This window comes from Ostrea edulis, chromosome 9 (assembly GCF_947568905.1).
Source record: "Ostrea edulis chromosome 9, xbOstEdul1.1, whole genome shotgun sequence".
Taxonomy (NCBI): domain Eukaryota; kingdom Metazoa; phylum Mollusca; class Bivalvia; order Ostreida; family Ostreidae; genus Ostrea; species Ostrea edulis.
Genome location: NC_079172.1, coordinates 51,020,109 through 51,044,884, shown reverse-complemented (window position 1 = coordinate 51,044,884; position 24,776 = coordinate 51,020,109). Strand labels below are relative to the sequence as shown.

Below are 24,776 nucleotides of genomic sequence, written 5' to 3'. Positions count from 1 at the left end.
GAAAGTTTAGCAGGACTATATGATGAAAATACTTTTACACTAATTTTCTGTGGAGGTAACTCTTATATGCCCGACAATTTCACCAAGTATTATTAAATGTTGGTCAAAAGCTCATAAGAGTGTGTTATTTTGTTATTAAATCCATTTTTTCATGCCACTGACCTGCCTATCCATTAGTCAGCACTGTGACGAGTGGCCCAAAATTTTAGCATACATGTGTACATGTTGATATACTTTCAACTTGTGTCTAAGGAAACTTAACATGTATTGTTTAATTGACGAAAAAGTATACATGCATGTGTCCATGTGTCATTGCTTCATACAGATTTGAACGTAAACAAGACTACCACTAATTGTGAATGTTAATCATATTAATATCTAATCAAAAACTGCATTTAGGATTCCTCATCCATAATAACTGATAATTTGATAATTAATTTTCATATTCATCAATTATCTTATTACACAGTCATAAATTGCTGATGTTCCTTAGGAAAATTGTTTTTAAAATGGAAATCTGCCTGACTGATGATGATCAGTGATTCATTCATAATAACCTGACTTATAAATATTATCTGTCCATACCATCACCAGCATGACCCTTAAATAGCAGCCCACCAGTAATCATAGTGGAGGGAGTTGTCCTCCAGGCTGATTTAAAGCTTTATTTATTTGTATGTATGTTAATGTACATTCATTTCTCCCCCTTCCTGGGCCTCTCTCACTTGGATGAAAAGGTCCTCATAAATGTCACTCATGTAATGAATGTGTGGCAGAGAAGAAAGCCAGCAACTCATCTTTTCATTATCATGATCATTTTTTCTTCTCTAATTAGACCACTCCTAAGTATGCATGGTACACAAAAACTTGACCAACTTGTGAAACAGACCAGTGAGAAATCATACCTCAGTTCAAATTCTGCCAGAATCCAAACTGATCTTTATTTTTGTTGTTGTGATAGATAAATGCCTCCAGACTTTTACTGGATAAAAATTCCATGCAACAAACCAGATGAGACCTGATACTGGCCTCTTTCTGAACAAACACAACAGAATCTGGCTCATGTGTACATGCAAATTTCAAAGTCTAAAATATCTTCACATTACAGAGATTAAAATAGTCAGCTGTTATCTATATCATTAATATCCAAAACAGACGCATGCATACATATCATATAAATGTCCCTCTCATACATGTATCATTACACATGCATGAAACACAAAAATGTTCAAAATCATTAAAGATGGGGGACAAGAACTGTGCAACTTTCTTCTCAGAACTCATATGCATGTATATTTTCATTCAAGTTTCAGAAAGGAAGTCTGCCATATATTACCATGTATCATTCCTCCTTAATGAATGAACTGAAGAAAGGAGCAGTTACCTCAATTAACCTACTCGCCCCTTATGGGGAGTTGAATTAGCTTGACCTAACAATATTTTATCTACATTTCCACTAGTGCAACCTAGATTTTATAGTTTACATCAGAGAAGTGTTGCAGGCAGGATTGAACAAAATCTATTCCTTAAAACATATCACACAAAACATTCAGGGATTTCTGCTCCGTACAGTGCAATTTTCTTCCACTGGGCAAACACTAGTCTTTTTGTTTAGTATAACTTTAGTAAAAACTCTCTCTCTCTCTCTCTGTCTTTCTCTCACCAATTTTGTGTACATATACTTACATTTTCACTAATTCTTTTAAGCCAAGGAAAGCACCTTTCATTATGATGGTAATTTTGTTGTAGCTGAGGTCCCTGAAAACATAAATTCAAAGTTAAAATTTTTTATGACAATATGCTTCTTCTTAATGAAACAAATTTCCTATTGATGGAATGAACACTAAATTTGGAAAAAAGAGAAAAAAGAGGCCCATAGGCCAAATCACTCATCTGTCAGAGTCATCTGGTTCATACATGTGTGAGACAAGTAAGTGTGAACCTCAGTCTGGTTCCAGGGTTTAACGGAATAAAGAAAATTGACTGCATGAGGATCGAAACTTAAGTCCATATTCATTCACAAACTGTATCCTTGTATGTCTAAAATTGAAAGCTACAGTATATTTGTTCTAATCCTAAATGTATATGTATATATATTGGTATGTAAAATTTAAAAAATCACTAATATTGCCCTGCTCAGGGACTTTTCATGTAATAATGTTAGATTTTGGGTATATGATGTCAAAATAGCTAGTAGTCAGGGTTTTGACAAATTGTGCAGGATCTAAAGGGGAATTCAAGAACATTTCAAAGATTGGTTTTATTCATTCACTCCAATCCATGTAATATGAAAGTAATTTAGATTAGTGCTGTTGTATGTGTTCAGACATCAGTTCTTTTGGCACACACTGCAGCTACTGCTGTGAGAATGAATGTGTACTTCTTTTAACGGGGTTCATATTTTAGCACCTTTGGTTGTGAAGTTTGGGGGTTATAAAAAGTGCTAAATTATGAATCATATACTTAATAGACCCTGAAGTGTGCTTACTATGTACTACACTACAAGCTTGATGCAAACCATTCATTGTTCTGTACAAACCATTCATCATTCGATCTGTACAAACTGTTTATTGTTCTGAGCAAACCGTTCTATGTTCTGAGCAAACCGTTCTATGTTCTGAGCAAACCATTCATTGTTCTGAGCAAATCATTCACTGCGCTAAGCAAACTGTTCAGCATTCCGTGAGGATCGCTTCATAACATTCCAGTGTTGTACTAACACACCTCAGCCTGATCTGTAAATAGTACTTAGTACTACTACCTCAGCCTTTTCAATACACAATAATAGATACACATATATATAGTATTCCCATCGAGAACATGTGTCTCTTACATTATCTATTGTGCAGGTTGCCTGCAGATTATGTAATGGTAGATGTGTACATGCAGGTGACAGTTTGACAGTCAGACTCTTTGAAATGCTCTAAATCAACGAGGACATACATCACATGTAGCTTTTCTTTGGAACACTCTAAATCAGCAGTACTAAGCTATACATCACAGGCTGGGATGTAGGTGACTAATTAATTCAGACTTCATTGTATAAACAATATTATATAGATGTGGAATAAGCTAGTTTCATGGTCAGCAAGGCAGGAAAGATTTTTTTACCACAACGCAATTCAAGCACATCCTGGTATATATTTGATGCCTAATTAAATATCTGATTTATTAAAATTCACAACTCAAACAATATTAGAAAATCTTTATCTTGAACATAAATCAAAATGAAGGAAATGATGACATCGAAAATTTTTAAACTTCAACAGCTTAAATACATTAGAACTGACATATCCAAAATTACAAAGCAAGGATCAAATTACATGATGCATATCCAATTGGTTAAAGAGTACTTAGCGAGGCTTGATAAGCTCTCACAAGACAAAATTGCAGTGGGGGCTGGAGAGAGATCTGTGTGTGGGCCACGTCACTCAGATTGATCATTAAACTATAACACAAGCTCAATTCTCGGTCAATCTTTTTACCTATACAATCAGTGCTAGGTGCACTCTTTTTCAACAAATATTTCTACTTTGTCATGCGATTTTATCAATGATTTCTGATAAGCCTCTGGTGATTTGACCCTTTAAGACACCACAATGAAGTACTGACTCTATACGATTACTGTTTGTCATTTTCTGAATTTAACAATCTTGACTCACGCAAACCACACTTGTATCTTGTTGAAATCATGTTTATATTTTACCAATTTTTATGAAATACAAATGCTGCATGTAATTTCATAGATAAAATCTCAGTTTTTACTTTTGCAGTTATCGGGCATTTCATTTCTTTATGCAACATTAACTTGAGTGAACTTTTCATGCTTGTTATTTAGCTGTTATCATTTATCTATGAAGAACATTTTGTACACTCTTATACATTTAAATCACTGAACAAATGCTAAAGGTTCAAATACTGATTCATTGTACAACATATTATCTATTTTGAAAAGTACCTTACAGTTATCCAATATAGTGAGAAGTAAATTTTGATGAGAGCGAATTAAAACTTTAATTGTCATGTGATAAAAATCTTTGGAAAGCCTGCATGGTAAATTTTTGGCTCCAAATTAATATAATATGAATTTAAAATCATGTTGTTCATTCTAAAATAAATTAAATCAGGTAAACAACCTATCAAAACTTCATAATTTGACAAGCATTTTTCAAATATTGGTGAACCTGCATATCACCTGCATGTCTAGTAAATTCTGGATTACTCATACATTTTCTAATCACCATGATTAGTACACAATTTTTGTGGGGGTTTTTCTGTGATGTGAAGCATATTATACCAGGAAACTTTCTCTCTCATTTTACTTTAGCCCCTAAGCTTTCACCGGTATCACCCTGAATGGATGCAATCAACACTGCATGGGCAAATTTGATGACTCTTAATTTTAGTCTAAAACTATAGTAACAAGAGGTCTATATGCAAGGCCATACTGGTCATATAAGTACAGTAAAACTTGTATAGTAAGAACATGGATAAAGCGAATTTCATATTTTTTTTTCAATTCATTGTGTATCTATGAATTTTGTAGACAATAACTTCAATTCAGCTTTCATTTTCATGAGCATTGTGAAATGGTCATCATTATTCTAACTTGGTTTAAGGCACTATAAGGCCAATTCAACTTAATTGATAGATTATCATCCCCGCCCGCCCCTCAAAAATTGGCCCACCCCAAATTTTTTTTATTTTGCGAAACTTGCGATTTCTGGAATATTTTCATGTCCGACTCCGGCATTTACACTTCTTGTTTTACATTTCCGGTATAGGAACGTGAAAAACCACGTGAAGAAAATAGATCTATATGGTTTTCTTAATTTCTTGCGTTCTTACAGATGTAAATCTTGAAGAAGTTATAGGTATATTTCTGTTATATCCTTAAATTAAAGCTTAACCTGGAATTAGTGTATGAAAATAGCATAGATTGATATCCATCTGCCATTAAATGATGCTGATCTGTTGAAAAAAAAACTTGTTTGTCTTTAAATATTTTTCTCAGAAAATAAAAATTAAAAAATAAAATCTAGCTCCCACCCGCCCCATACTTTTTGCTGACCCTGGATGATAATCTACTGATTAAGTTGAATTGGCCTAATATATGGAATTATTTTTTGTTCTTTCATGTTTGAAATATTCCACTTCCAGCATTCTGTACTTCGATGATTTACACGTGGACAGGATTGTTTTTCTATTTTTGTTTTTATAATATATATAACTAGTATTAAAATATGAATTCCTCTATTAGAAACCACTGATAATTAAATATGTCTATACAAAGAAGATTATAATTGGTAACTATCCATTAAAATAAGGACATCCCTATCCATCTGTACTGTGAGTGAGTTGAAGTGGCAGACAAGCAACCTATATAGCCTGGGTCAAGTGACGTTTTCATTTAATAAAGCTAGTCATACCAAAACCAAAGTTTATTTTAATCAGATGTATACTCTTATGTTAACATTTACTGTACTGCTAAATATGCTTGCCAAAAATTATTTTCATATCTAAGTTCACTTTGATCAGGATCATATTTACACTGAGTCAGCCGATTGCAAAATGGCACACATCAACATTACATACAAGTTGTAAGGTGTAAAAGTTTCTATAATTTCTGTCGATTATGCCCTCAAAAGTGAAATTTTGCACCAATAATAAAAGAATGCAAGTACTTGCGAGTGTTTTATATTGTTTTTTAAGGATACCATGATCAATAAACAAAAATGAATAATTGCTGGGTTATTCTATGCTTTGTAATCTAGATTGCCCTTTTTCAAATTACATTCATGATTATAAATTGTAGAAGTAATTCATTATACAGATTGAGAAAATTATAATGAAGTAAATCCAAGGGACCCTAGTAATTTGCCATAAACATGTTTTACTGTATCACACCTCTAAACCTCATAGAAATGTTGCATGCTGATGGTACATAAGAAACACCAGATTTCCCCTAGGAGCTAGCTAGCTCTTACATCATATATACTACCAGGATAATAGGATAAAGTATGACTCTTATATAGGGAAGATATACAGTTAAGCATGCTTATAATGAACATGCTTACAACTGTCACAAATTCATTCTTTAATTGCGAAGTGATATTCATTCCATTATGAAAGGAAATTAATGATGATTCTATTGGATGTAACAAAGTTTGGTTAAAACAAACTGTTTTTCGCTGCCACTGGATGTACGCTATAACCATGCTTTACTGTACATGGCAACTCAATTCATGGGTCCTCCAGAAATTAGCAGAGGTAATGGGAAAGATAGAAGAAAAAGAGGTAAGAAACTTGAGAAACAAGCCTACCAACATATCCAGTTTGTGAAGAAGGGGAAATTCATGCAAGCTAAGATATTGGCAGCTAGAAGTAGATCTAGGCAAGAAACTGCAGTATCCTGACATTGTCTCAACCTTCTCTGGTCACCAGGGAGGAGGAAGCTTGTACTGTTGGAGCTGACAGTTCCCTGGGATGAAGAACTAATGGCAGAGCTATAGAGCAAAGACACAGAGGATGACAGACAAGAGGTTTCTTGCTGTGGTTGGCTGCTGAGACCACCATGCACAGTGTGAAGGCTGGTAACACAGAGGAGCAGCAGTACAGAAAGTGGGCCAAGAAGCAGAGAAGCCATCTTGCTGGACATGGATAAGAGACAGAAGCTGGAAACTACCACCTACACAAAGTGATTCATCATCAGCTCAGAGTATACTGAGCCAGAGGTCAAAACAAACCAGTGGTGTTTGCAGTTAATTTCACCAGCACTGTATGTAAATAAACATTTTTGATAGTTATATTCATGGACAATCATGACTGCTTGGAGATGATCGATACAAGACACCTGTATGCATTTTCATTATTTATGAAGAATGTTGCAGCAATAAAATACATGTATGTTATCTTGTTTTTGAACGGAATTTGATAAAAACTGATAAAATGATGTTCTAGTTAATAAAAACCATTAAATGAAAAAAAAAAGAAAAAAAAAAAGACTCTTCAACACACCTGCTGTTAGACATAAAGATCAATCAACACTATTAAATTCTTTGTCAGATGAAAGATTCAAAGTCATGCAAAATTATTGTAACATGTCAACTGCATGTTCAGGTGGGTGGCTGTTTGAGCCCGGTGACCATTAAAACTTGCAGAAATTGATATGAAATACACCTTAATTAACAAAGAAGTACAGGTAATTCATAAACTGATACTAAATGCTTACATTTGTAGTAGGGAAAGTATTGAGTTTGCTACAGAACTGTAGCTCTTCAGAGAAATTTTAAAATTGAGACCAGAGAGAGCTTACAGACTCATTAATTATAAAAACCTTCCATTTACTACAAAAAATTTTCAGCACACAATTCATGTTTTATAAAGTTGAAAGGCGAATTTTAATAGTTTTCATTTGGAATGAGTATTTCATATATATTTGAAGTATATTCCTTGATACAAGTTTAGTGGGGAAACATGTTAGAGAATCTTTGATATCATGAAACAGTAATGTAACACTTTAGTACATCATATGCCCATTGGACAGTAATGACAAAATTTCAGTGCAATATATATACATGTATGTACCTGTAATGAAAAAAAGTCCAGGAAACTAGCTCTAAAGTAGGGGGTACCTGTAAACATGCGAAATGAAATCGAAACGAAATCTGCCAAAACAAAAACGAAATCTGACAAAACAAAACGAAATCTACCGAAACAAAAACCGAATTGTGTAATCATGACAATAAAAAATGGTATCTCGGGTCCCTGTGAAAGTTACCACATATGAATGAAATTCTCTTCCCTGTTGATGTGGTCTTTCAGGTTGACTGATACATTTTTAAGTGGTCCATCAATTAGCATCAAACATTGTTTGAAGAAACTGGTGTCTGAGAAAGTTGAAAGCAGGAAGACGTTTAACCTCTTATTTTACCTCTAACTGCTGAGGTGTGAGTATTTTCAATAATGGAAAAAAATTAAATAGTATACCATATTATATGAATGCAATTCGGCAAGATGCATGTATTATCAAAAATTATCATTGATATGCAATAAGACTAAAGATTATACAAGTAACTCTATATATTTGGGGTGTTGCTAAAACAGGGAATTGAGTACGGAACGGAAAACGGAAAATATTTTATGCAATAATATCAGGAGGTCAGCATTTTGTATATTTAATGAACAAGGGAAGCAGAAATTACAAAGAGAACGGGAAGACATACTCAGAATCCACCGTTTGATATACTACATATAAATACACAATATCCACATGTATACATAGATTTGTCTTTAGAGCAAAAAATACTGAAACATTGTATTTATGCCCAAGGCAGATCCAACGCCAGCGACCACACCATTTAGTATGTTTCCCCAGACCTCCGACCTGTGAGACTAACTCTCCGTTCTGAAATTTCTGGATCCGAAACTAATTGCACATGGTATTTATGATTTAATCAACTTCAAATATGTACTTTGTTTTCTTACTCAACCCCCCCCCCCCCCCCTTTTCCAACTTTTGAAACTTAATTGTATCATCAGTCAACCCGAAAGCCTACATCAAAGGGGAGGCAAATTTTATTTATATGTGGTAACTTTCACAGGGGCATGAGATACCATTTTTAATTACTATGATTAAAAGAGTTCAGTTCATTTTGGTAGATTTCGTTTCACACTTTACAGCTACCCCTACAGTAGCTATAGGTCACAGCTAGTACACCAATCCAGATGAAATGCAAACTGAACTTTAATCCCTCTGAGAGAAAGCTTGTGACTAAATTTCAGGGCAATATCTGTATCCCTATCGGGAAGAAGTCAGGAAACCTGTTTGACCTACTTTAATTAAGCCCTGAAGTTGGTCATAGTGACCAATCAAGCTGAAATACAAACTCACTCTTGTGCTTCTTGAGGGGGAAATTGTGACCAAATTTCAGTGTTGTACATGAATCCATTACAGAAAAAAGTCTGGAAAACATTACCTCGGACGGACACTTGGACAGACAACGCCTGGTAACATAAAATATGTCCCGTCTAACGACAAGCATATATAAAAATACATCTAGCTATAACTCCTGAATCATGTGCAGATAAAGTTGCACCATTAATCAAATGTCTTATAAACAGGTAGATCTATGCTCTCTGCATGGTCTATCACAATTTTTTTCCTGGAGATCAAGCAACAGTTCTATACAGCTAGATTTGATGAAATCATTAAGTATTAAACAGTTTCAATGTCAGATGAATAATGAAGCCTGCATGGTAATATATCTTCCGGGTACTCTGGTTTTCCTTTTCAGTTTGGTTTCATACCTCTATTTCATGCTCATTTAATGTAAAAGTTTCTTTGAAAATGAATAGTTTGATTTTGAAAGTCAAGTTAATGGTGTAATGGTCCATTGGATGGAATGTAAAAAGGTGCCCTAACTGTGTTGGGGATCACAACCCCCTCTGCCATGCAAAAGACGGTCATGATGGTGTTTAATAAAAGAATAGGCTTATTACGACCCACCACGATGACCTACACATTTCAAAATTGAACACTGATCTAACTTCAAAGACGATATATATGGCTGTTTTATATCACAGCTTAAAATCCTGAATAAACAAAAAACTATTTATAAGCTTTCTGCATCTTATTTCAATCATACTGATATGATATTATTGATAAATATATGTCTGCATAGGCAGTTTGAAAGTGAATTTTAAGAGCATTAAATTTAGGACACAATTCAAAGGAACACATTATGACCTACACAATTTGAAAAACTAAAAGTAAAAGCTCTGCATTATATTAGTTCCAAGCACCACGACAGCTATGAAGTTGTTCCCAGATCAGCGGGGGTTGATAAGTTTGCATGACTGAATTTCCTTTCTTCAATTCTAAGCGTTTCCTTCAACAAAGATACAATGGACGTAATTCAGTTAAGGCAATTAATTAATGCCTCCATTCAGTAAAAGCCAAAAATTTCAAACATAATCTGGTTTTCTGATCAAATAGGAAGTTATATGTAGAGCAATATCTGGTATTTCACAACGAAACATTTCATGTTTGTCAAACCTTGATATATAGTAAACTGAATAAGAGAATGAATTAGTACTAACTTAATATATCTAATTCAATATATCAGTCAAATGTTCTGGATCTCTCTTAAAACTTCTGCCTTTGAAGCATATTAACTCAATATATATTCTTTGAATTGCCTTGGTATATATATACAGCATTTAGTGATTAATTCATTTCTCATATAGCACAATAAAATTCTTGTTTCAATCCTTGAATAGATTTTATTATAAATTTTGAAATCTTGTCATTCTTGCAAACTCCAAAATTAAACTGATGAGGACTGTTTACTAATACCAACCAACTACCCACATAACCAACTCATTCAGGAGCTCATGTACACTGCTTACTAATACCAACTCATTCAGGAGCTCATGTACACTGCTTACTAATACCAACTCATTCAGGAGATCATGTACATTGCTTACTAATACCAACTCATTCAGAAGCTCATGTACACTGCTTACTAATACCAGCTTAACTACCCACATAACCACCTCACTCAGGAGACATGTACACTGCTTACTAATACCAACAAATTCAGAAGCTCATGTACACTGCGTACTAATACCAACTCATTCAGGAGCTCATGTACATGCATCTTCTGTGTATATAATTTACACACTAAAATGAACTTCTCTGCAATGATTTATAACACTTGTGTTTCTATCACAGAAATATACCACACTGCAGTCACACAATTACCATAAAGCCTGTAAGTAAAAAAACGTAAAACGAGAAAGAGAGCTTCCTTATTTACTCAGATCTTGAAATTTCCCTGGTAAATTTTATTGATGGATCAGCATTAAGTGAACACAGTCCAGAGTGTCTGTGAAGGTTTTCAAGAGGTTTGCACTGGTTAATGAATCCCCTAACTTAAACCATGTACCATGTAGCATATACCTGGTGTACGCTTGTTAAATGAATTTTGTTCAATGAATTTGCTTAAGATCAGTCCTATATTACATGCTCCTCTGTATTTCTGATCTGTAAATTGTTATATTTATCGTAGGCATATGAAACATTCTAACATAATGTCTACAATTGCCCGTCCTGTATAGATCTGGATATCTACAGTAATAGATTAAGGTATTCTAAAGGATCAGTATGATCAAAAGAAAATTTTGTTGATAATAAACTATCTCTTCATATAGCCAATCCTCAGCCCCTTTTAATAGGAACTACAGTCATTTTCCTCACAGACACAGCTGCCAGCAAACCACCACACAAGGTTAGAAACAAGACTTTGGAAAGCATGGAAAAGGCAAATCACTTCAAATACAACTTGTGCAGAGTAGCAAGAAAGCATTGCCATGGCAACCAAAACAGAGAGAACTGCTTCCAGAACAAATGATTAAAGGCAACAACACCAGGTGGTGAAACAGACTCATCTACAACAGACAAATATCTGTATTTGAAAAAGAAACTCCTCTGATCTTCTGTCCTCATTTACTAATGCATTATAATCCAAGAGATGACATTTCACTTGCAGGAATTTTCTTGCCTGCATGTGGCAATCTAATTTTCCCCTGTATATTATTATCATTATGATTTAACTGGATGAAGCAAATATCCAAAGCATTTTAATTCTTTATTCTGTAATCCCAGTGGACAAGGCAAGAAGTCTTATGGAGATACAAGGCCCCAAAACAATGATAATATATCTCCCCCAGTAAATCTGCTACCCTCTTCTGAAAAAACAAATTGAAATCTCAGATTATCTCAGATTAGTAAGGCTTCTTCAGGAGAAGAAACTAAATACGTTCTTTGAAGTCCCCAAGCTGAAGTCTCCTGTTGATTACCACAGAATATTATGTTCTTTTATGTCCTTGACTGGTGTGAAACAGTTGTACAACAAAAATAGGCCCCAACGATATACAGATTTTCATTGGTACCCCAGAAACAACACTGTATCCCTCAAAAGTAATTAGATTTGAATGAATTATGCAATCATTTTGATGCCCCAACATGCATCATTGCTTTATTATAATGGTTTAGACCTCCATTGGGCAAACTATCCGTCAACATTTTTATATTGTTACATATCTTATCAATACGGTATATTCCTCATTATAAGCAAGTAATTTTAAATATTTAATTTGATTTACAAGAAGCCCTTTCAATGAAAAAAAAAAAATATGGCATGCCCTTATTTACTTCGATCGTTCTCAGGCCACATTTGATGAGGGAGAGGCATTTTTTAAAATTCAAAATAAAGTGACAAAAAATTTAATTGAGACATTTTCCTTCAGCATTTATTAAACATCTAAATCTGGATAATCAAGTGTTTATTTTATTTAAGTATTGAACTTTACATTACATTTGTCAGCATTTTAAATTGTTAGCATTTAAGGGAGCAAAGGTTTGAAAGCCTGACAGATCATCATAGGATCCACAAAAGGGAGCAAAGTTTAGAAAGCCTGACAGATCATTATAGGATCCACAAAAGGGAGCAAAGCTTTGAAAGCCTGACAGATCATCATAGGATCCATAATAAAAATAAGTATAATCACCTTGAGCTGATACTATTTTCATCAAATCCAAGATTCGATCATGACACTTTGTTACTGTCCTCAGGTTTTAAGATGAATTCTTACAAACGAGTATGGATACAGATTAGAAATTCTAAGCAGTAGGACACTTCCTGATCACTCAGTTATAACTCTATATAGATACTGTAAATGAAGTTTCTAACAGTCAAAACACTGCAAGTTGGCACGTCCTGGCTGTCTGAGAATTCAGAGAAAAAGACATCAGGCTCCCTAGAACCAGTGCTTAATTTTGACAAGCAAGGACCATGTCTGATCCAAAGACTTCGTCAAAAGATTTGAGATGCACAATAAGTATTACTTGCTGGATTTGTTAATAGGGTCATCACTGCATATAATGTCCAAAGGGAACTACATGGCATCCCTAAGACACAGCACTATACAGTAAACTTTCAAGGAACTTCCATATTTCTATAGGACACAAATTGTCCTTCCCTATCGCAGTGAATATAGTTCCTATACTTGAAAATCCCCAACTCATAATGCACATATGTTGATTGTTTATTTGTATTTTACGTCTCATCGAGAATAATGTATGTGAATTATGTACCACAAATTTAGACATATATGCTATAGAGCTCGGAACCATAGCACGGTTCTTTAACATACCTGAATGCCTGGCTGCTGCAACACAGGACCTTTGTTTTAAGGTCATATCCAAAAGACCTGTAATGCCGAGTGCTACACTACCAATGTTCCCGTCTTAGGTTTGATGTGGCCATGACACAAGTGAGGCTAGAAGTCATATGACCTCCATGGCCAGGTCACATTTAGCGAATGCTCTACCACTAAGCTACTGCAACCTGAGTAAGCATATGGTAATAGAATCTTGATCAAAAACATGCTTTGGTCTTATCACACTATTTTCTAAGTGTTCCCAAGACCTATTTGAAAGGAGCTCTAGACACTTACATGGCCCCAGTATTTTGAGAAGTCATCCTGGAACAAAACTGTAGATCATGAACTGATAAATCTAATGATGTCTGTATCAAAATGAATATCAGTTTTAACATATATACATATATATATTCCAAGTTCACAGGTGGGTCATAAAGTTAGCTAGTACAAATTGACAAATTTGAAGCATCCTGCAGCTTAAAAAAATATGAAGCACACACTTGCCTACCTCAAAATCTTAACATATTTTGTATACCTGTATCAACTGTATATTAAGAATATTACACAGGCAAACTATGTGCTCCATGTTTGCCAAAGGAAAACTGTAGGTAAACAGTGTTCAAAATTGGTTTAAAACTTGGTATAGACCACGGGTCTATGCCAAAATAAGATCAAAATTGGTACCGTATAAGTTTTACATTATGACCCCTGAGTCGAGGCCTCTGCTGGTGGACTGTTAGTCCCCGAGGGTCTCTACAGCCCAGTAGCTAAGTACTTCGTTACTAGCTTGAAAATACGGATGTATATTTAATTGCTCAGTCTATGCGAAAGACATCGGACCGTCGGACCTGACCGATGTGCAGTGCCTCGGGTCCGATGTGACATTTTTTACACCGGACCGGAATGCCCGATGTCTCAGTATCCGGTTTTAAGCTTTATTATTTTGACGGGGAGTCATTTAAATGTTTGTTATAAGTAAAAAATATCACACAAATCCAAATACGTAAATGAATGTGATTAAACCGCAAGGGGCGTCTAAAGTATTATGCGGGAGGGATCCCAGGTATAGTATAATAAATAAGATTTCCTTGGTTTTGCATTTTCACTTGTTTCACTTTTTTACATTAGGTTTTTCGGTCTGACAAAATTTGGTTCGGTCCGGTGTGTTCATTGATTACACAGGACCGAATGTCCTGTGTGGTCCAAAAAACTTTCGCATAGACTGATTGCTGTTATAAAATTTAGAAATTCATTTCAAAATTAAGGATTATCTCCCTCATGCATAGCTCTTATCCTTGGACGAATTTGGCTCCACTTGTTTGGCACGCTGTTTTTGGCTATATTTAGATCTAAAACTTCATAGTTATTTCGGATTTCAAACATTTCGGTTGAGCATCACTGAAGAGACATTATTTGTCGAAATGTTCATCTGGTGCATCAAAATTGGTACCGTATAAGTTTTACATTGAGTGCTCTGACCTCATCAAATTGGCATAGATCGCAAAATTGAAAAGAAAAAACCCACAAATTTAAAACATTTTCATTTACTTCTAATGTACAAGTTTAGAAAGCATATTTTCTCATTTCCATATTAACAATATCCTCCTTTCCTCAAAACATTTTATATCAGATGTCGACTGACCATGCAGGGTCCTTTGGTTGATTATTGATTATTGTTTTATGTCCCTCTTGAGAATATTGCACTCATATGGAGACATCACCACTGCTGGTGAAGGGCTGCAAAATTTAGGCCTATGCTCGGCGCTTATGGGCATTGAGCAGGGAGGGATCTTTATCGTGCCACACCTGCTGTGACACAGGACCTCGGTTTTTGCGGTCTCATCCGAAGGACCGCCCCATTTAGTCGCCTCTTACGACAAGCAAGGGGTACTGAGGACCTATTCTAACCCAGATCCCCACGGGATGGGTCCTTTGGGATAACTTTATTGTTTTAAAGGGTCCTTTGGGATAACTTTATTGTTTTACATCTAGAAAATTAGCATAGACAATTTGGTCTATTTCAATTACAATTGGCATAAACCAGTGTCATTTGACATAGATTCGATCTATGGTTAATTTCAAACACTGTAAAATTTCATTATCTTTAAATAAGTTTTTACTAAGTTTCATGGTTTAAGTTAAATCTAAGTTAAATTAAGTTAAGAATGGGGGCCACATGGGGCCCTTATTATCCTACCTTGCCCTTTGTATCATCAAAACCTGTCCTGGTAAGCTTCTCCAGGAATGACACAATACCGCTCACATAGGTCACTACACAAGAATCTAACAACATCCCATTTGAGGGTCATGTCAGAGTAACTCTTTTGTTAGCCAATGAAATTGCTTTGGAAGTAATCTCAACTGGTTGCAATAACTTTGGTAAAAATTGGTCAAATGACATGAAACTTGATCTGTAAGTCATCAATATAAGAGATATTCAATTTATAATAATTTTAATCACAAAAGTGAAAGGGATTCAGGGCAGACATAGCCTATTTTAGCCCTCCCCCAATCAATATAAGAGATATCAAAAAGGTCAATGGACATGTATGAAAGTTGAACCTTAAGTCTGCAAGTCATCAATATAAAGATCGAGATACACATGTACAACAAACCTATGGTCATCAAAGCAAAAAAAAGGTCCGGGAAAAACTAACCATGACAGATAGCATGATGGATTCAAAGGGGTGACATCATTATATGTCCTAACCATCTCATGGTGGGAGGCATAAAAATACACTTAATTTCAGACCACAAGCACAGCTGTCAATTTTGGTAGCCAAAGGAAGCCCAGTTACCATACATGTATATACCGTAGTTAATCTAAATGTTTATTCATATACCGTAGTTCATCTAGTAAATGTTTTCTACATATAACTGATCAACTAAAAAATTAGTACAAGAGAGACGGAAATATTTGATTGATTGTAATTTGTGATCCTAAGCAGGAATCGCATGAAAATGGAATCATTTAAAATTGGAATCATGCAAACAAAAAGGAGTCAACATGAGTCTTTCAGAAAGCAATTCTTAATACAGTTTATGAATTTAGACTTAATTAAAAGTTTTTGAAATTTGATGCATACCTGTTGAAAACGATCATTCTATTCTAAGTGTCATTTTGCATCTGAATGGAACTACTGCACAGGGTGCACTGCTTTCATGTTTACTGATCAATGTAATAATAAAAAAATAAACAACTCTGAGCCCAGTTGCACAAAAGATAATTGAGTTCATCTAGTTACTAGTAACACTATATATAAATGTTAGAGTTAATGGCATCTTAATTGTCAGATAAAGTTTTTTGCAAGTGGGTCCTGCATGGGCATGCATTTATATAAAAGCAGATAAATTGGTTCCAATGCCTTAATTGTGAACAGTTTGTCATTTGACCATGTATGGCAAACAAAATATGACACTAAGGTACCATCTTTTGCATGCTGAAGCTGTGTGTAAGTAAAACTGTTCCTCTTAATTGCTGACACACAGGACCCAGGGCCCTGATCTTCTAGCCTACCGTCTCCGCAGTGTGTGATTCTATACTACAGACAATTTCAAATTCTACAGAACTGACTGATTTACAGGCTTCGAAATTACCTCTTGTCTGCAAGTCTGAGACAAGTAAAAATCATGCCGGACCTACTCTCTATGGCACTAGTCAGTACAGACTAGTGAAGATCCGGACTATATAAATCTTGAATTGGTTAAGATTTTAGCAAATTTGTGAGGAGTCTCTTAGATTTTTAACTTATGGTTGATTACCTACATGGTTAAGAGTTTGCGTGACAATGACATGCTGACCTTCCAAACACATGGATGCTTATATAAAGGGGTTATGTCAGTAACTCTAAGCAAGATAAAGCATGGTTGTCTTTTTCTACTGTATGGGATCGTTTTATATGATGTACTGGATGGACTTGTGAAATGCTTTGTGAACTTACCGTAGTAAGTGAACATCAATATAATCACTATAGTATGTACAGACTTAGGCGCTTGAAAAAGTTAATTTTGAACCCTGATTTATTATAATAGGTCTAACAATTAACAAAGTGACAAATACCCTTAATTTTAATGGTACTCTGTTTTTGTATTTCATTTCTTTCTAATTATCACTCAATTTTGATAATGAATAATTAATCATTTAAAAACTACCTGTTTATTTCTTGAAGATAATTTCCAAAACTTAATTCATAAAATAATAATTGAACTACAGAATGTCAAAAAACATGTAATTATCTTGACTCTTGATCTTAAAATATTCATCACAGGGTAGAACAAACAAATTTTCTAGATTTTGTCTATCAGTCTATACTGTTAATTTCACACACTGTCAAAGTGCCTAGCTGTCCCCATCACCTGCTGACTATATAACAGGACCAAGTGCCATATCATGTGAGTAATAGCACATGTATACCACAGAATCGTATATCACATAGAATTTTTCTACAATCTAGATCTATATCAAATGATACTGTCAAATCACAAAATGTGATGCATCTCCAGTTGTTTGTTTGTTTGTTGTGTAATCATGCACTGCAAGAAAGTTGAGGAAGAATTTTCTACTCCCTCAGTAATGTTGACTTTAATTACATAACGATCTATTACAATGATTGAATTACCAAACACAATCCATGTTCATATAAAACAGTGATCCTATAACAGAGAGTTCCATAGGTCATGCAGGTGTGCAAGTATTGTACCAAACAGATCTAGGCGGACAGACATCGGACAAAGTCATTCCCGAGTGTCTGCCTGGCATGCATTCCAAGGCCACAAAAAAGGGACTAACATCAGATCATATATATTCCTCACAGTACCAGGTTTGACACCGTCACAAGCCATGCCTATTGTCTCCGTTTACACTACATCACATGGTAGGGTAGGTACTACAGGACTCAGTAACCGTGGCTTGCGATGATGCAGGTTTGACTACATTTTCTTACTGGGGGTACTTACAATTTTTGAAGAGATGACACTCTGTTGAAGCCGCCCTCCTCCAGAATGGTGATGTCATTTCTGCTCAAGTCCCTACAAAGGTACAAAGACAGATCAATTAGTGGATGTCAAATTCTAAATCATTGTGATTATCATCTGCAATACATGGGGCATGCAAATTCTGCTCTGTGCATTCAACATAAATATATATTAAAAATGTCCACAATATGTCAGTAGTGCAGCTGCACCTGTACTACTCTGAGAATATCCCCGACACAATCAAGGACAACAACCCTAAGCTAATTGGAATTTTTGAGCTCTGTGCAGACTAGGGCTGTCACGGTTCCGAAAATTTTTGGGTCGGGTCAGTTTTAAATTTTTTACTTCGGGTTCGGGTATTTCGGTTCGGGTCTATATAACTATTTTATAAATCTAATGTACAGTTAAAATCGAAAACCTTTATTGTATTTTGTCACAATAATTACTCGGGTACGTGGACTGAGGTTTAGACTTGACATCCATGGTACTACACTGTAGAAACAGCTAGCATTGTCACTTCTACTCGTTTCCATCCATGATTTCAATGTTTTGTCATTGACGATGTTGATCCTGTAGCGTATTTTCAATGCGTCCGACATATCTTAAATATACTGTCATTATTTACAGTTTTGTCCACAATGCCATCATTTAACAATTGATCAAAATACTGCCACCTTTGAGGATTTCGACATTTCGTTTAAACAGATTTCTAATAATGATTCTATTATTAAAACTAAACCCGAACCGAAATATGGAAAAATGGAACTGAACCTGACCCGAACAACATGACCCGCGGTTTTCGGTTATTTCGGGTACCCATTGCAGCCCTTAGTGCAGGCACGTACGGTACTTTAATATCTGAATACCATTTTGGTTAGTGAACTATTAAATTTGTATATATAATCAACATATGAAAACTACGTAATATTTCATCATAAACATTGTGTGAAGTTAGTAAATACACGTACAGTTTACTACAGATATTGATGATTACATCCGAAGTTCAATTTAACCAATGTTAATGGGGATCTATTTCATCATAAACATTGTGTGAAGTTAGTAAATACACGTACAGTTTACTACAGATATTGATGATTACATCCAAAGTTCAATTTAACCAATGTTAATGGGGATCTATTTCATCATAAACATTGTGTGAAGTTAGTAAATACACGTACAGTTTACTACAGATATTGATGATTACATCCGAAGTTCAATTTAACCAATGTTAATGGGGATCTATTTTTACTTCAATATAACAGATAGCTCAATATAAATGAACTCAATATAAGTGGAATATAACTGTGAAACATTTACATGATTGTTGATGTCTGCAGTCATACACACATGTATAATGCTCTTGTGTAAAATATATATACTAAATGCAATGGGTCGGAAGTTTTACCTGGAGGTGAATTTTTTTTTTTTTGATATTCAATGATGATTATTTTTTACGTATATATACATTAATTCAGAAAAATCTAGATTGGTTGCTCATGAAATGATTCCATGTGATTAATCATACTATAGGCCTGTCCTAATAAGCAGGGCTCATCCATTTCAAATACATTGTAAAGTTGAAGACCACAAAAACACGAATTTCAACATTATTCATGTTTCACCTTAAAACAACCTCCTCTAAATTCCTTTGACATTCATTTGCTTCAATATTCATGGTATTAAACCTTAAAAATGCAAATCTCAGTAATGCAGTTGAGCTCTTTGGTCACCAATTTGAATCTATACACTGAACTACTTGAAACCAGTTAATTGTCCCAATAACAGATGGATGGATAAAAAAAATAGACAGACAATTATGAAATAAATTTCTTTTTTGAAAATACATGAGGGCATGAACTGCTGATGCTTAACCATATACCTGCATAAATCATGAAGAGCAGTAGTGCATCATTAAAAGTATGCTGGCGTGAAGCGTTGCTGTTCATACCCTCAAGTATTTTCAAAATTGGAATATTCCCAGTTGTTCAAACAGTCGTACACGTATACTTATAAAGATTCATACGCGAATTGTTTACATTATCAGGAAATGGCTATCATTGATATCACAGATGAAAGCATTGGAAATGTAAATATTGTGAAACCAATACACTCCCAAAAGTTGTTGTAGGGAAGGATACTGACAGAATGTACAGAAATTATCATGAAATGAGAACTATAAATGGTTATCATTATTTCTCACAATTGAGGATTATCCTCAGAAAATAGCAGGTGCACAAGTTTACATATCATTTTAGTATAAAACATTTCAACAAAATAAGGCATAATATGAACACTCTCTGAGAAAAATCCCTAGGCAAAATGTGTCTACAGATATTAAATATGCTGCTGGAGCCTGGACAACTAGAGAGAGTGTACTAACATAAGCCCCCCCCCCCCCCCCCCCCCCCATACCTATTGTTTGCAGGGGAATTACAATATATAGCATAGTCAGGCATTTTTTATGGCCTGTAGAGGTCTGAGGACCAAAATTTGTCCCCATTTCCAATACTGAAAAATGAGTGCTTCTTCCCGAAATTTGTCCCCTTTTCCAATACTGAAAATTAGTGAAAAACGGGTGCTTCTTCCCAAAATTTGTTCCCTTTTCCAATACTGAATTCCCAAAATGTCACCTAAAAATTCAATATTGTACTCTGGTTAAATTGAAGCAATAAAATCATGGATTGACTGGTTTTTAATAAATATGCTTAATTGTATAATATCGAATGTGAATAACATCCCACATTCATGCATAAGGACTCCATGGACAAGTTTGACTTATATACTAAAAAAAAATTCAACAGTGCTAGAACTAAGTACAACAGGAATTATCCATGCTTTCATAAATGAAAGTATAGCTCCGTCATGATACAAAAATGAGCATAGATTCTAAGGGGTTAGAGATACATATAAGCATGCATTCAAAGGGATTAAACATGAGCATCGATTCTATTAATGGTTACATATGAGCATTGATTCCAAAGGGCTAGAGATGAACATCGAATCTAAGGGTTAGAAATGAGCATCAGTTCTACAAGAAGATTCCTTACATTTGAAGGGGATTTCTATCCAATTTTTTTTTCTCAAAAAGGAAAGGTACTTAAGTAGCAATACCATTTAATAACCCATAAAACGAGCTTGAATAAATCTCTGTACACCTTGGCATGACAATCTGCTTCAGTCCCAGATCTCTTGACAAAAATGGGGCGGAGTTGAAAGGCAAAGTATGAAAGCATCTTGAATTCCTGTGTTTGAACGATAAGTAATCAAAACTATTAGATAAAAATTCCCTAAAAGCCTTTATTCAGATATTCAATGATGAAATGTGCAGCAGTATGAGCTAAGTGGCTTAATATATAAAAGTGATCAGTTATTTTAAGAAATTAAAAAAAAAAAACATTTTCTGTGATGCGACATGCTGGCATACTCTTCAAGAAATGTGCTGCAGTTTTGACATATATATATACCCTCATGTATTTTCAAAGATGAAATTCATTTATATATATATATATATATATATATATATATATATATATATATACACACAGAAAAAACTCTAAACACTTTGTAGAAATATTTCGACCGTGTTACCGGTCTTCTTCAGTCGTGTTTTCGTGTTTATATATACATTCTACTTTCATTTCTGTCAAAATTCCTAGTTGTTAAAATAGATGTATACTATATTTATCAAGATTATTACACAAATTGTTTACACTGCAACGCATCCATGAAAAAAATGACTATCACTGCAATTTGTAGAGATATCAAAGGCAAAAATATTGGAAATTTATAAATATTATAAAACAAGTTAAAGATAGCTTTTTGATTACTTTAATAGATATATGTTTATGCATATATATGTATATTCATTAACTTTAATTTACCAGTACCATCTGTTTCCAATATTGGTACTATAATCATAGGGCACATCAATAACTCATTATAAACACAAGCAACTGGATGTAATAGAGTTCACTAGCAAACAAAACTTCATTCACCAGTTTTAGCAAATCATCTGGGGAATTTGATTATGCGATCCACAATGACCTTCCAGAGCTGAAATACTATTGTCCCACCTGTTTTCAGGTGAAAAAAAATCAATGCATTGTGTACCATAAACTTAAATCCTCATTCCGGTGTTGCTACAATCAATATTAGCAACATCAATCTTTCAACAAAATTAAATTTTTGCTATTTGCTAGCTGCAATTTATTTTCAAAATGAATACAAGAGTTTAAAGGCATCCTGGGCTTAGTTTAACATGACGTACAAAAATGAGCATATACATGTACATAGGCACTATGAACTGTAGTTTTTCTTGTGTGTGGCCAAATGGAAGAAATGTGATCTTGATGTAAATTTTTACAAGATTATGTTAATAGATTCATAACACCTCTACTCCATTAATTTTTTTTTTTTCACATCCTGGAATGGCTAGTACCATCAAGCGCTGGAGTGTTGTAAGTGTTCCAAGATTCATCAAATTCTGTCTGTAAGGATAGACACGCATATACTGCAATATCATCAAGATCATATGCACTACCTTTAGGTCAGAAAAGCAATAAAGAGGATTTTTTTAACTGGGGGGGGGGGGGGGGGGGGGGGGGCAAGGTTCGGCCCTTTTCAATCAATACTTGATATCACTATATTAGAAACAAATTACCATATAAAGTAACTCATAATAAGTGTACAAATTTCATTGTTAATAACATCTGAAGATTTTCATACCAATTGATATTTGAATACAACCAATTTTACTGAAAAGAATTTTGACACATTTTCAAGGGTTGAAAATTACAGCCTGTCTGATCACCCAAGGTCTATTTCTCATGCGGGCTGGGACGAAATTTCATACATTAGCCCAGTAGTTGGGCCAATTTGAACAGCTGAAGTCTAACAACAAATGTCACAAAAAGCTTTAACTTAATTCTTTAGTAAATTTCGTGTAAAATAATAAACATCAAAAAACTGGAAATCAGGAGTGGCAGATTTTGAACAAGGCTGGCAACTTATGACTGTAGCCAGGTCTGACTGGCTCATAATTTTATCGAGTTTCTAAGCCTGTTTTTTTCCCTGCATCATTACTTAAAATGTGCATGTATATGTAGTGTATACTTCGCCTGGCTATAAACAACCTTATAATTGTCACACATCTGATAGCAAGATTCCATTCTTTGTGGGCTTTATTTAAAGCCAAGAAACAATAAATGTCTCTACATGGTGTCTTGTTTTTTATCTTCTTGGGTGGTGCACAAAACCATTAATCATAGGGAATATCTCAAAGTCCCTTCTTGGGTTCGATTGAACAGCAGAAGGGAAAGTATAAATGTTCACTTTTATAAAAGCCAAATATTGACGAGGGTAAATATACAATATCTGACATTTAAAATCTTGCATTTTAGCACAGAATTTCTTCAGGGTGGTTTGTTTGCTCTCTTAAATCATTCATAAAAAATTTAAAAGGACCAACCATTTCATATCGAACTTACAGAATGACTGTGTCTAGGGGTAAACTGCTGATCATGGCCACAGACGTGATGACGGACAAACTTCCTGCACACACTACTTTCCTCCCCCTGCCTGCAACCTGAGGGCTGTCACTTTTGGACCGACCTCTGGAGTCTGGGGAAACAATTTTACTTCCTTTGGCCCCATCCCTGGGTTTTCTTGTTGTACAAGTGCATCCAGGGGGGCAGGCCTCAATGAGGAAAGCTGATGACAGAAGACACAGTAATAGGACTCCAGCCAGGCGATTAATCCACAATGGTTGTTTAGCACCATGCCACATTCTTCTGGCTCAATTTCATTCCCCAACGTAATCACACTCGAATCATCACCATAACAAGACGTTCCATGTAGTAGGCCTAATGCAAAGGGAGCAGAAAATTTTATCCATGCACGTGTCTTCCAGACATTGAAACTCGATTTGTTTTTAACTGTATGTATATTTCATTATGACTGATAAATCTCCAGTAAGGATGCTAACATTACGTACACAAATCACAAGCTACAAAGCTTATCTCTCCAGCGGAGGCATTCCGCACAAAATATCATCAGACACAGCCTCTAGCTTTTTGCTGCATCGACTAACGAGTGTTGTTTTTCATCTTTGGATTAAAACACCAAACATATAACACCTGAGTTATAAATCTGAAAATCGTTTAAAGAGGATAAATTCCTATGTTTGTTTTCTTTCTGATATGTCACAGACTTTCAATCAAAGGTAAAGAACATCCAGAATATCAACAATTCTTAATCCCTGCACAAACACCCTTCAGCTGCGTAGGCCATCTTGGTTTTTCTTTTTTAACATTGATTGTGACGTCATTATTTCTATTTTCGGCGCTAGGTGCTTTCTTCGATAAAGAAGTGAGGATCCCAATGGGATATACTGAAAACCCATGATAAACAAATATAACATATTAGCAATTTAAAGCTTAGAAAATAGTACAATTAAGGTTCAATAGTATTGCATTTATAAGTTGTATATTCTGATTTGGAGACGCTTCATATGCCAACAAAATTATCAAAGGATTTAATGAGGAGAGTATTCAATGGCGGATCACCCCACTCCCTCC

The 24,776-nt window shown here is 34.8% G+C and overlaps 1 protein-coding gene across 2 annotated transcripts in view; it reads right to left on the bottom strand.

Annotated features, from left to right (window-relative positions):
* Positions 1 to 24,521, bottom strand: part of LOC125658262 (adhesion G protein-coupled receptor A3-like) — a 74,723-nt gene extending 50,202 nt beyond the window's left edge. The window contains exons 1-4 of one of the 2 annotated variants that reach the window (XM_056149509.1): positions 24,194 to 24,511; positions 23,688 to 24,062; positions 18,184 to 18,255; positions 1,687 to 1,758 (exon numbers count right to left, since the gene is read on the bottom strand). In XM_056149509.1, coding sequence (XP_056005484.1) covers positions 1,687 to 1,758; positions 18,184 to 18,255; positions 23,688 to 23,986 — 443 coding nt within the window. In that variant the 5' untranslated portion in view covers positions 23,987 to 24,062; positions 24,194 to 24,511. Of the gene's footprint in view, positions 1 to 1,686; positions 1,759 to 18,183; positions 18,256 to 23,687 lie in introns of both variants that reach the window. The other variant, XM_048889470.2, reaches the window with a different exon arrangement.
* Positions 24,522 to 24,776: the final 255 nt, after the last annotated feature.